We start from the raw sequence: 11,748 nt of genomic DNA, 5'->3' as shown, positions 1-11,748 counted from the left end.
AGTTTCCTACGTTTCGAAATGGTGAATCTTAACGAAGGTTTTGACGGTCCAATCGAACATGGATTCAGCAATGTCATCTTTATAATTCCTGGAATTATAGTAATCAGTCTCGCTGGTAAGATAAATTTCTAAAAAAGCGCGGCATCTAATTCTCTACATAAATTGCGGCTATTCTAAAACATATGGTTCATTTCTATTCTATTCCGTTTAGCGAATATCTCATTGTGAAATTATCAATCATCGGTATCTATCAATCAAAACAATCAATCATTAAGGACAACATATCGGAATTTCGTTGCATAGATCAAACACCTGTAACTGTTGCATGTGACTCAGATTTATTGATAAAACATGACACGTGAAATTTCGACATGAAAGACACGGTTTCATTGACTAAAATGCTCGAAAGGTGGACCCCTCGTAATGACCATCAATTACGAATGATATTAACCCCGAGGAATACAATGATTTCAGTATTCTCGATATTCTCTGTTATAATTTACAAAATGTTAATAACATAGTTAATAGTTAAACACATATATGGTTTTGTATGATCCCACACGATGCAGCGTTCGATATTTCTTGGCAACGTGCAAGAAACACAATGCATCTGCTTAAAGCGTTTTAATCTACGTGGCCAGGTCATTTAGCCAAGGTTGACTAGCATTTCGTGGCTTTTCGGTGAACACGTTGGAAGCGGCCACGTTGGCCTGTTGAACACATGACTGCCAATAAGATAAGGAACCTATTCCGAGTTGGCCAATCATCGGTCGCATGTTTGATCATTGTTTATCTTCCCGCCAAACACGAGTGACGATCATCTTTTGCGGAAGCATTCAATTCCTTGCAGATTTCTTCCATTCTTTTTTGACATTAAATTGCTCTTCGACTGCTTAATCGTTGACCGGTGACCCAAGGTGTTCTCGGATTATTTTAGTTCTTCCTACAAACGAAGATGAATTCTTCCAGGTACGCTAGTAAAGTACAATTCAAACGCTGTGAGTAACTCTAATAATCTTCTATTGTAAACGTATAAATCGATTGTAGAACGAATACAACGATACGTCTTACGTTTTTCTAAGCGACGTCCTTAAACTTTTTGAATGGATGAACATATGGTGATTTCAATGTCCGCTATCATTGCCGCGTAAAAATATCCTTATCTAATCTTCGAAGGGAACGTGCACATCTGGATATGACTGCAGTTAAAAATCTACCAATATAATCAAATAATCTTTCTAATTAGGATGTGGATGATACTTGCAAGTGGCCTTCTAGCTGTTGCATTAGCGAATGCGGATGATGCAGCGAATGTCGTATCAGAAGCGGCTTCCGATGCAACCATACCTCCAGATGTGGTTCCTGGATTCGAAGGAAAGATGCCAACAACGGAACAGCTTCTCGAGATGCTTGACTCGATGACCGGCATCTCGGATGAAGAAAAATCGATTCTCAGGGAGGATCTGTTGAAAAGTCTTCATGGAAGCGATAGTCTTCCACAGCCGACACCTGGCAATGACTTCACTATGCAAACTGTGATGCTCTTATCCTTGTTGAGCGTAGTTGCTCTAATTTTTGGTAAATATTTTATTGAGTTTTTCAAAGGCGAATTACGTTAGGAACTTAGTCCCTGTTAATTGGTATAGTTAAGAGTATCTTTTTGATGTATCTGCAATATCAGAACTGTAAATCGGTTGCTGTTTCCCTTTTCCTCTGACCACTTCCAAGAAACACGCTGATTCAGTAAACATTTTTGTTTTATCAGCTGTATTGCATAACAAAAGTGACCAAATACGAATCCTCATTCATCGTATATAATTCCAACTTAGTTCGACGTGCCACCTGTTATCTAATCGACCACTTCACCCGCGAACAATTACTTAACCAATTGAATTCTCTTTCACTGGCGCGATTAGCAATCCGATTTATCGACTAGGTGTTTGCAATTAGGAAGGAGTTCTGTGAATTTTTCCTTGAGCTTCGGACGAACGGTGTTTGAAATATGGCATCGAATATTTTGGACTTATTGCGGAACGAAGGTGTCTTGTCGAGTAATTTACAAGAAAAATTATTGAGTTCCATACCAGACAATGCCAAGGAAAAGTTGTCCAATATCTTACAGCGGTATCAGGAGTTGAACAAAGAAGAAAAGCAGGAATTAGTGAATGGAATAGTCGAAAAGTTCACGCACTCGTTGCGAGATAAAGTGCAGAGTAGTTCGAGCTTATACATGCAGTTGTTTTATTCCCACTCGTACATGGTTTTCATTTTTGCCGTCCTATTTGTAGTTATCATTCTTGGTACGTCATTTCTACGAATTATTTAGTATTTCGAAACGAATAGTACAAACGAAATTTAGATAAAAATGATTCTCTTTTATTCTATTCTTGGTAATGTTATTACTTAATTTATCCTTTTATGATTGCAGTTTTCTTCGTCTACAAATTGTTCAAGTGCTTGTCGGAGAGGCAAACGAAGCGAGAAGAGAAGAAGAGAAACAAACAGATGAAGAAGAAAAAGTAATGTAAATAACGTCACGAGGGTGGTATCGCATTATGGAATGCGATGCAAGGAATATAAATATGCATCGTGTTACGAATCGCTACGATACGTTACATTGTTTTGCGGATGGTGTATTGTATTTTATGTACGATGAAAGACGATTTACATGTTACGACTTATTCTATTTTGTTAAATAAAATAATATATTTATGAATAAAAAATGGAGCCCATTTATTAGGGGACTATATATTTTGGCAACAGAGGATATTTATTGTGCCGTTTTGTGACATACATGACATGCGCCAAAATTCCTATCGAAGTATACAACATGCAACCGAATTACACACACTTGTGTGTGCCACGGTGGATGTTATCAAATTCCTACCTTGAGTTCGCTTTACATAGTATCTAAATTAAAATATACAAAGATAGTTATTCTTCACATGTACAATCCTAACGATTGTTATACAATTCTTTCGAGTAATGTAAAAACGACACGCGTTTCACGACCCATTGAGCATTGAGATGCGCTATTGGTTTAATCCACGTATAAAGGTACGTTTGATTGTACATAAAATATAGAAAATGACATTAGTAGCCATAATGACATACATTCAGGAATTCGCATCTATTTATTACTGATTCTGGAATTGATTCTTTGCAAAACTCCTAGCTTACGATTTAACATTTGGTAGTAAATTATAATACTTGGTATGTTGACCATGATTTACGAAGATGTTCAAGGAAAAGTTTATCTTCCTCTAGTTTGTACTGCGAAATAGAGTTAACATGTGTTTTCGTGGCAAAGCAATTATCATTATTCCTAATTGTCAAACGCTTATTAAATAAATTCTAACACTTTGCTAATGAACAAAAAAGGAAAGAAAAAGAGAAAATAAGGCACTTGTATTCTAAGGACGTTCGTTAAATATCAAAGAATAGAAACTTTGGTGTTTCATTCTTGCTTCTTTGCCTTAGCAAAGTGATTTATTGTGGAAGTAATGCGCTCTACGTCCTTTTATGCCTCGTGGCTATTCGATATCGTGATAGTTCATGATAATAAAAAAATATTACACTTTGTGTAAATAGAGATCATATTCATCAGCGTATCATCATTGATTAACGTCCTAGGTAAAGTCTATAAACTCGAAATAACAATTGATTCGACGCTGATGAATAATCATAACAATAACAATATTTGCATACTAGATTTGCATGATTGTGGCACAAAAATTGAGTAATTACGGTAATCGCCACCATTTGCATATTTCCTAAATAAGTTTTCGAACTACACAATTTACATAAATGCTAATAAAAAAAAAAAAAGAGAGAAAAGAGTTAACTGAAACGTCTGTATATTACTTTCATGATTGAAATTTTCGTCTAAAGTAATACATATAAAATATATAATCTGATATATATATGTACTCTTTAATGTTAAAGATAACATGTTCGTTTAACGCTAGAAGTATCGATTACTCCTGAAATATAATTATACTGGAAACTTCTAATGAGTATTGCATGTAGAGTACGGGTATATTTCCTCGGGTACATCTTTCTGTTAGCAAGTCCCTATCATTGTTAAAAATCCTTTTCTTTTTTCCCATCGAATCGCACGAAATAGCTGAATGAAATTAATTAAAAGCCAAATAGTTTCTGATCATTCATGTCTGTCAATAAATAATTAAAATGTATTCCTTCACAAAAATTTGTCATCGTTATTTAAGCCGAAAGAACAGACAGACAAATTCCTAGTTACGTAATACGTTTTTTTTTTACACCCTACTACGTAGCGGATTTCTTATCGAATCACAGACACGTTTGGTAAATTTAGGACACATAAAAGACCTACTACGTAATTTTGCAATTAATTTGTCAATAGTTATACCTTTTAAGAACGCAACGAAGGCTTTAGAAGCAGCTTGTAACGTTCGCTCGCGTTATCTGCAATAGAGAATACAAATCATTTAGTAAAAATGAATCGACAAGACGTTCAAAGTTATCAATCGCGTTTCGCGTTACCTTTGATAGTTTCAACGAAGTACATGCTCTCGTCCTTCATGTTGGCTACCAGCTCGTCGGTAACCAACACGTGAATACCCTGGGGACCAAGAAAGAGTACAGAATGTAGTCGATCGTGAGGCAAACTTAAGGTGTTTAACAACTTATTCATCAAGGCACTGCTGGTAAGGCTGTCCAAGTAAGCGACTCTCCAAAGCGAACCGTTGTCTTCCAGTGAGAAATACAGAGTGAGTTTCGGGGTTGGCGCTTTCGAGTGCAGCGCGTTGAACAATCGAATCCCATCGGCCAGGCCGCAGATTTGGATCAGGTCGTCTCTAGAGAGTCGCAAGATATCCGCAGCGGAGAAGCTCGCAAACGTAGTCTCGAATGCGCTGAAGCGGCTAGCTCGGAGCCACGTGGTTGTTTGCGCCGCATTTGCATCAGGTGATAATTGTGCCGCACACGACGGACCCTGTATAATCACGTAAGCTGTACTTCGGGACATGCTTTGGCATGGAAATATACTTATCGCGAGATAAATATGACAAATGCGATAAACACAAGCGCGTGTCGGGTTAATTTTTAGCAAATAAACTAACTTCAGCCTCGATGCAGGACTGGTCTGGTAATATAGCCGCTGGCGATGGTAGAGCCGGTGCTGTTCCCACGTTTTCCTTCACGGCATCAGAGGCAGGAACTAGTGGGACGATACCAGGATTGGAAACCGAAAGTGCCAAGGGCGCAACTACCGGCGAGGTATTGCCGCTTATGGTAGAGCGGGTTTGGGGTGATCTGCAAGAGTAAAAGTGTCTCGTTTAATCCTATGAAATACCGTTCCTTTGAATCGCGTTTAATTCGTTTTAATCCCGTGCAAATTCCTCTGCATTCATCAACGCGAGGCATCGCGAACTAAGCACGCTATGAAAGATTGCCGTCTGCGTGGAACGCGAATTAACGACATTAAGCACAATGAAAGCAAACACGGTAATAATTGACACCGCAACCTATCGTTACTGTACGAATATTAAGCCATTGGGCTCTGCGGACTGCTCGAACAGCCAGAGCCATTATTCGTAATGAGTGGTTCTTTTCGAAACGTGCCAAAGCATAAATAATGTAACTTAATCCTTGACCTTAAAATCATCTAATTTATCGTAGAGTTATGTAAGCATGCGAGAACGAGATCTAAAAAAGAGGCGAATCAGTGGAATTTCTTCGTCTGTTATTCTCAACGCTACTCTAGAATCGTACGACATCTTACATGGAGCGTCTTTTCAAGCGAAAAATCAACTTGGAAATCCCTTTCCCGTCGATCCTCTTGTTGCTTCTGCCTTTCCTTATCGTCAGACTGACTAATCCACCGCGCATGAGATTACCTCTTCTTGCTCTGAATTCCGAAATAGAATGAATAAACTTAGCCACGACTTCCACTTGTAGGGGGCCTCCGCTGACCGTTACTTCGTGCTCCAGAAGGTAAGCCGAGGGGTCTCCATGAAATTTCCCCGTCGATCTGATGGCCCAGCAACTCTTTAACCTCCAACTAGGACAACTCTTTGTCATCTCGACTACTCGCTTTCTAAATTCCATCGATATTTCCAAAGGAAAAAAAAAAAAAAAAAAAAAAAAAAAAAAAAAAAAAGGAAGGAAAAGAGCGTAATCAAACGTCTATCTTCGCAGAAAGACTATTCGTGGCTTCTTTGAAATCTTTCCTCCGATTTGCCATTCGTTCTTTCATGAATATGTGCAATCCGAGAACTCGCGAATGCTGCTCCAGTCTCTGTCTCTCTTTTCGCCCATTCGTATAAATTTCGATGTTAATCGATCGCTTCCTGCCGGTTTAACCTCGGACGACGCTCGTCCGTCTCATACATTCTCGTCGCCGTCCCCTCTGTTACCCCGATTTCTCGAAAACAGCTTTTACAATTACGTCAGTTCCTCTGTTCTCTCTAAGGTTTGTTCGAAGCGTAGGCAGTTTTAAGTCTTATTCGCAACTGAGATCCAAATGATCGTTCGAAAGTCTCGATTCGAGAAGGCTGACGCCGGATACGATCGGTACGAATCAGATCGCTATTGGTACGCGAGTCTGCCCCGAACCGGATAACTCTAGTTTCGGTATCGCTCGCGACCGCGCTAAATTTAAAAAGAAAGCAGGGAAAAAGGAAATTCGTTTCTCTCGGTAGTAATGTGAAAGCTGGTATTTCTATTCGAAAAATCTCTCCTCTCTCTTTCTCGATCTCCTGAAAGTATCTTTCCGCAATTTCTGTCTCGCCTCCTCTTCGTTGGCTCGATCAACGTACGTGCGTGCAATTTCAAAATCTGTGTCGATTATACCAACAGTCGTCCGTATTCGCCGAGAGCATTCTAATGGAAACGCACCTCTCGCTACGCGACAGGCAACTCTTCACCGAGACTCGTTCATCGGTCAAGCCACGATTCGTTCGAGAGCATCTTCGACCGATTGTTCGTGTTCCTGTCTGTTCCTGTTCCTCGCGTTCCAACGCTTTTACGAACAATTGGAAACGAAACCGGCATCGGTGGAACACGCGGTTCGCTGTTCCCGCGACGTATGAGAACGACGAGTCTCCTCCCGAGCCAGACACGGCCAGGCAAAAATTTTCCTTCTCCGGTAAATCGGTTTACTTTCCCCGATCGTGTTACGTGGCCGAACGGGATTAACGACGTTTCTCGTCCGTTGATCTGTATTCGATGAAGCTGCTGCTAGAAGCGATCGAGAGCCATTGACAGTCGATTCGATATCGATATCCCGCGCTTTCTTCGAGCCGCCGAGGAACGAGTTCCTATCGGAGATACTAGATCGCGCTTTTCGCTTGCGCGCGATTAAAAATGGAGTTTCTCGTACAGAAACGTATCTCAGTTCAAGGCTGAATCGAACCGCCCTGGCATCAGCTTTTCGGCGGTCAGGCTGCTCGTCATCTAAGGAAGTGATCCTGGCGTGACAGGAGCACCTGACTGGCCAGGATCTCACGCACAAGCACGCTCTGATCGCCGGCGCGTAACGATTCGAGATCAAGGATACTCGGTACGCGAGACGATTCCGAACGATTAGCTGGAAATCGAGATTCTACACCGGACGAGGGCATTCCAACGGCGTGTGGCGGCTTTGCTCTCGATTCGATGCTCGATCGATGATAAACTTTCGCCAGACTCGAGTGTAATTTGCTAGTCGTTGCGTTATGGCTACGCGCACGATAAAAGGCAGTTGAATCACAGTGTGCGTCGCATGCGAGCAACAGCTTCCGCTCCAGGCAAAAATTATCGTCGTCGCCGCCGCGATTCCTCGAACATCACACGTCCGGTTTAAACTGCGTTTCTTTCTTTCGTATCCCTTTCTACCAGGTTAATGCACGATTTTATTACGCGTCGATACTCTCTCTTTCTCTCTCTCTCTCGATGCCCGTTCGATCGATGTCTCGTTCCTCCTTTCGATCCTCGCAGCTACGAAATTCGCCGACGATATATTTTTAAATTCACGGTCGATGCAGTAATCCGTATCTCTCGTCGGTGCTTTGTTCGTCGAAGGACGTTATTTCACAGTGTAAGAAAATTATTTCACAATGTAGAAATCGTTGCACTTCTTTCCGTGCATCGTGCACTCGACCGGGGCCCGGTGGATTACCGCTACGTCACTGACCAATCCACGCAAGATTTAATTCTCTCTCTGGACGACGAACGTGTCTCCCTCTTCCGTTCCCGAGCGTCCCCTCGATACTAGGTGAAAACTTGGATCACGTCTGCTTTTCTAGCCAGCGGCAGGATTAATGGTTCGAGGTCACGGAAATGAGCGATAACGAGAGCGGTAGTATCGATTACCCCGGCGGGAATATCGCGACCGGCGATCGCCTCGCAACAGAATGAGCCAGCGGTATCACGGTTAAACGTTGCGAGTCACTCGAAAAGATGGTCACCGATCACCGTTTTATTTATAAACATGCGCCCTCAACGGTAGATCATGTCTGCGACTCTCACTGGTTACTGTTTTCGTTCACGATCTCTCTCCTTCATCAACAACGTGTTCCGTTTTCCGCGTAATCACGTACACGCGTCGTAAAATGGTGGGAGAAAACGATGGAGCGAGCAAGGCAATCCTGCTAGCTGCCGTGCGATATATTTCGCGCTGTATCGCGAAAAGACGAACGACTGCAACGAAAGAAGCTGATGGATAAACGTAGAACCGAAGCGGCTGCGCGGCGATGCGTGTATCGTGCAGCGTTCTGAATTTATTTGTCGTCGAGGCTGTCTCTCTCTTTTACTCGGAGCATCGTTGTCGGCTCTACCAGATGCCGGCTTGTGCCAGTTCGAGCCAGTTTCACGACTCCCGTGCCGGCACCTCCTCTTCCCACCACTTTATACCGAGCCTCGTATCGTCCATTGCCATTACCATCGCCACGCTTTCCGCCACCACTTTGCGCGCTACTTCTACCCCCACCACCGATTCGTTCGTCATCCCCCACCACCGATCCCGCACTCGTTCAAAGAGAAACGGCAACGCAGCGTTGCATTCTGCATTGCTAAGCGAATGAGCTGCCACGATATGCAACGTGTATAGTCCGACTCTCTAGGGGAATCTCTCTACTCGCGATATTCTTCTCGAATGTACATACATGTACATGCGTATATAATGGAAGCTACTTCATGAATATTTGCGCTGATTTTTTCCACCTTTTGCTCGATTCGGATATCGAGCGTGACCATGAAAAGCGCGCCGCTACTTCCTTTTGCGCGCATGCGCAAACACGCGTTATTCTTCGTCTTTTGTTTACCGACATAGTTATTAATAGATCTATGTTGGAAGAAAAATGAATGATCCTACGCCGAGATTTCTCGACATTGGTATATACACATTTGAATGCGTTACTTGGTATGCATGGACTTTGCGCAAAATGCAGTCCATTTAACGTGGCGTGAGCGATGTTTTTCGTATAAAACACTCGTCACTTTGTCTCGTTCGTGTAATAATAATTATTGCGATATCAAAGGTGGCGAACAGAAGGGGAGGAGATAATAATAAAATTATTTCGTGTTTTGTTGGCTTTGCACAAAGAGTGTCGGCCAACGGATTGTTGTTTACTCGGCGGAAATAACAAAAACTCGCAGTATCCGGAACAGACCAGTTAGTTTATGCGACAAAGGGAACGTTACTAAACTACCTGACGCATCGTTGATGAACGATATTTTACGATAGCGCGAAACGATAAACACGACGCGCGTGAAATTGTGAAGCAAGCGAATGTCGTAAATTTGAAATGGAAAAAGAAAAGCGATTATCCGATTTGTTGCGTCGTTTGAGATATCTGCAATTGTTGAAGACCAATACGTTCTTACATAAGCAGGATTTAGATAGAAAAATTTGTATCGTCAACAAACACCGATGCTGATATGCAATGATAACGGATGTTGCAACTCGGACAAAATTAGAGATATGGGATATCGCGTTGACACGGCTCGCTGATGCATATCAATAACAAAATTGGCTGCATAATCACGTAAATGCGTGACAAAACTTTTACTTACATTGCCTCGGTCGAACCATAAGGGCTCCCTCCATTTTGCGTGATCAAATTGGATGGCGATAAAGAGTCTAGGGGAATCTGCAATCAAGCGCAGGACCCAGTTTTGTTAGCTTCCGCGGGAAGCAAAGTATCGAATGATCACTTACGTCGGAGAGAACCGTGCAGTCGTAGCTTGGCTGATACTTGTCCTGCTCGTGTGGCGGTCGTCGCAGTATTTTGTCCCGATCTTGCTTGTGTTTACGATCGGCTCCTTTCAACTTGAAGACTTTCACCTGGCAAGAAGCAGCGTGCAGACGAGGGCCTCCCGGCAATCGGGTTTCCACTTGGATTCGAAACGGCACGCCCTTTTCCCCACCGTGTTTCTTGGGCGTGAATTCAGTGCTAATACAATTCACCTAAGATAGAAGGGTCAAACACCGTTTTAGTTTTAAGTGTAACGTCCGAGTTTATTCACCTTCTGGCGAATAACTTCGATCCCGTTGAATCGCTTTACTGCATTCTTACTCTTTAACATTCGATCCATACGAAAGATAATAAAACCAGTACGGCGATTGTCGGAGTTGCGATTAATTTTCCTTCGCTTATGTCCGCGATTCGTTTTTATATACCTTTATATAAACGCCGACTTCCTTGGTGGGGTCCCACATAAATTCCACGCTATTATTGGACGGAGACGGTTGACAAACGTCCACCATTCCATAACTAAGAGGAACATCGACCTCGAGCAATCTTTCACCGGGTCTTGCGCGCTGCCACGCAAGCATCTGTTCCCGTTCGGTATACTGAAGTCTCCTCTCGTGGAAGCAAATGCGTATTGTGGACTGAAACAGAAAGGTTGGATGCCCCTTCAGAGACGTTGTAGCACTGTTTGGGTGACTCACATCTTTAGAACGTCGAGGACTTGTGAGCTCATGCTGAACATTGATTGTCAAGCGTGGTGAACGTGAGAGAGTAATTAACTATTCGCGTATTACGTACCGGAGAAATGCGACGACGATGAGAGCAATAATACCGATTAGGGTACCATTGAATTCTTAACTTTACATCGTTCCCCTTGTCTACGAAGACCGATTATTCATATCGATATCGTATCGCGATCAGTACGAGCTCGTTTGATTCCCTTTCGTAAAAATAATACGGTCTCTAAGATGTCGCTACCCAAACGCAGACAATCTCTTGACGTATTCGGGGACACGGATCACGGATGACAATGTACCTTCAGGATTTTCCCGCGATAAGCAGATAGATCGCCCAGTTTCTTCAATTTGATCTCGTACGATTGCCCCTGATTCAGGTAGGTGAGCGTCTCTTCGTTGACTTTCGTTGCGATGCTCGTGGCAGCGGCAAGCACGTATTGGAAGCTGCGAAAAAGATTGCTCTTCTATTACTCGCCACGTTGATTAAATATTTCTTTGACGGTATATAGCATCGAAGAACAGCTTACCGGCAATCCTCGTTGAGCTCGCTTCCCTGTTGAGAGGAGGAAACGTGATTTCCCGAGGATGATGTCGGAGGATACTCCTCGTTCGAGGAGTAAAGCAACTGATGAAGACTAGCTGTTGTCTGCCCATTGTTGTTACTGTCAGCCTCGACGGAGCCGTTTGCGTTGTTCGTTGGTGCCGAATTAATCGTTCTCTGTGACACGTGGTTTAAACTGAAGCAAAGATCGAACGAGAAAGAAACATCAATCCTAGGTGCATTCCTACGACCTTCG

General features: G+C 42.6%; 3 protein-coding genes across 6 annotated transcripts in view; 2 read left to right on the top strand and 1 right to left on the bottom strand.

The window, feature by feature from the left end:
• The first annotated feature begins 66 nt into the window (after positions 1-66).
• LOC108555554 (uncharacterized) lies at positions 67-3,795 on the top strand. The gene is made up of 3 exons (XM_017911271.1): positions 67-969; positions 1,247-1,578; positions 2,429-3,795. The coding sequence occupies exons 1-3, from the start codon at positions 956-958 to the stop codon at positions 2,521-2,523; spliced, it is 441 nt and encodes a 146-aa protein (XP_017766760.1). The 5' UTR covers positions 67-955; the 3' UTR covers positions 2,524-3,795.
• Positions 1,649-2,418, top strand: LOC108555555 (uncharacterized). Its single transcript, XM_017911272.1, has one exon. The coding sequence runs from the start codon at positions 2,003-2,005 to the stop codon at positions 2,324-2,326; it is 324 nt and encodes a 107-aa protein (XP_017766761.1). The 5' UTR covers positions 1,649-2,002; the 3' UTR covers positions 2,327-2,418.
• A 62-nt stretch (positions 3,796-3,857) lies between the features above and the next one.
• gem (transcription factor CP2 like gemini) overlaps positions 3,858-11,748 on the bottom strand; it is a 22,957-nt gene continuing 15,066 nt past the window's right edge. For 3 of the 4 annotated variants that reach the window (XM_017911264.1, XM_017911269.1, XM_017911265.1), the window contains exons 6-13: positions 11,479-11,688; positions 11,251-11,395; positions 10,643-10,879; positions 10,181-10,429; positions 10,036-10,112; positions 5,103-5,295; positions 4,525-4,975; positions 3,858-4,446 (exon numbers count right to left, since the gene is read on the bottom strand). In XM_017911264.1, the coding sequence (XP_017766753.1) occupies positions 4,394-4,446; positions 4,525-4,975; positions 5,103-5,295; positions 10,036-10,112; positions 10,181-10,429; positions 10,643-10,879; positions 11,251-11,395; positions 11,479-11,688 (1,615 nt within the window). In that variant the 3' untranslated portion in view covers positions 3,858-4,393. The remainder of the gene's footprint in view (positions 4,447-4,524; positions 4,976-5,102; positions 5,296-10,035; positions 10,113-10,180; positions 10,430-10,642; positions 10,880-11,250; positions 11,396-11,478; positions 11,689-11,748) is intronic. The other variant, XM_017911268.1, reaches the window with a different exon arrangement.

Source organism: Eufriesea mexicana, unplaced genomic scaffold (genome assembly GCF_001483705.2).
Source record: "Eufriesea mexicana isolate 0111107269 unplaced genomic scaffold, ASM148370v2 scaffold124, whole genome shotgun sequence".
Lineage (NCBI taxonomy): Eukaryota > Metazoa > Arthropoda > Insecta > Hymenoptera > Apidae > Eufriesea > Eufriesea mexicana.
This window is presented reverse-complemented; position numbering and strand designations above follow the sequence as displayed.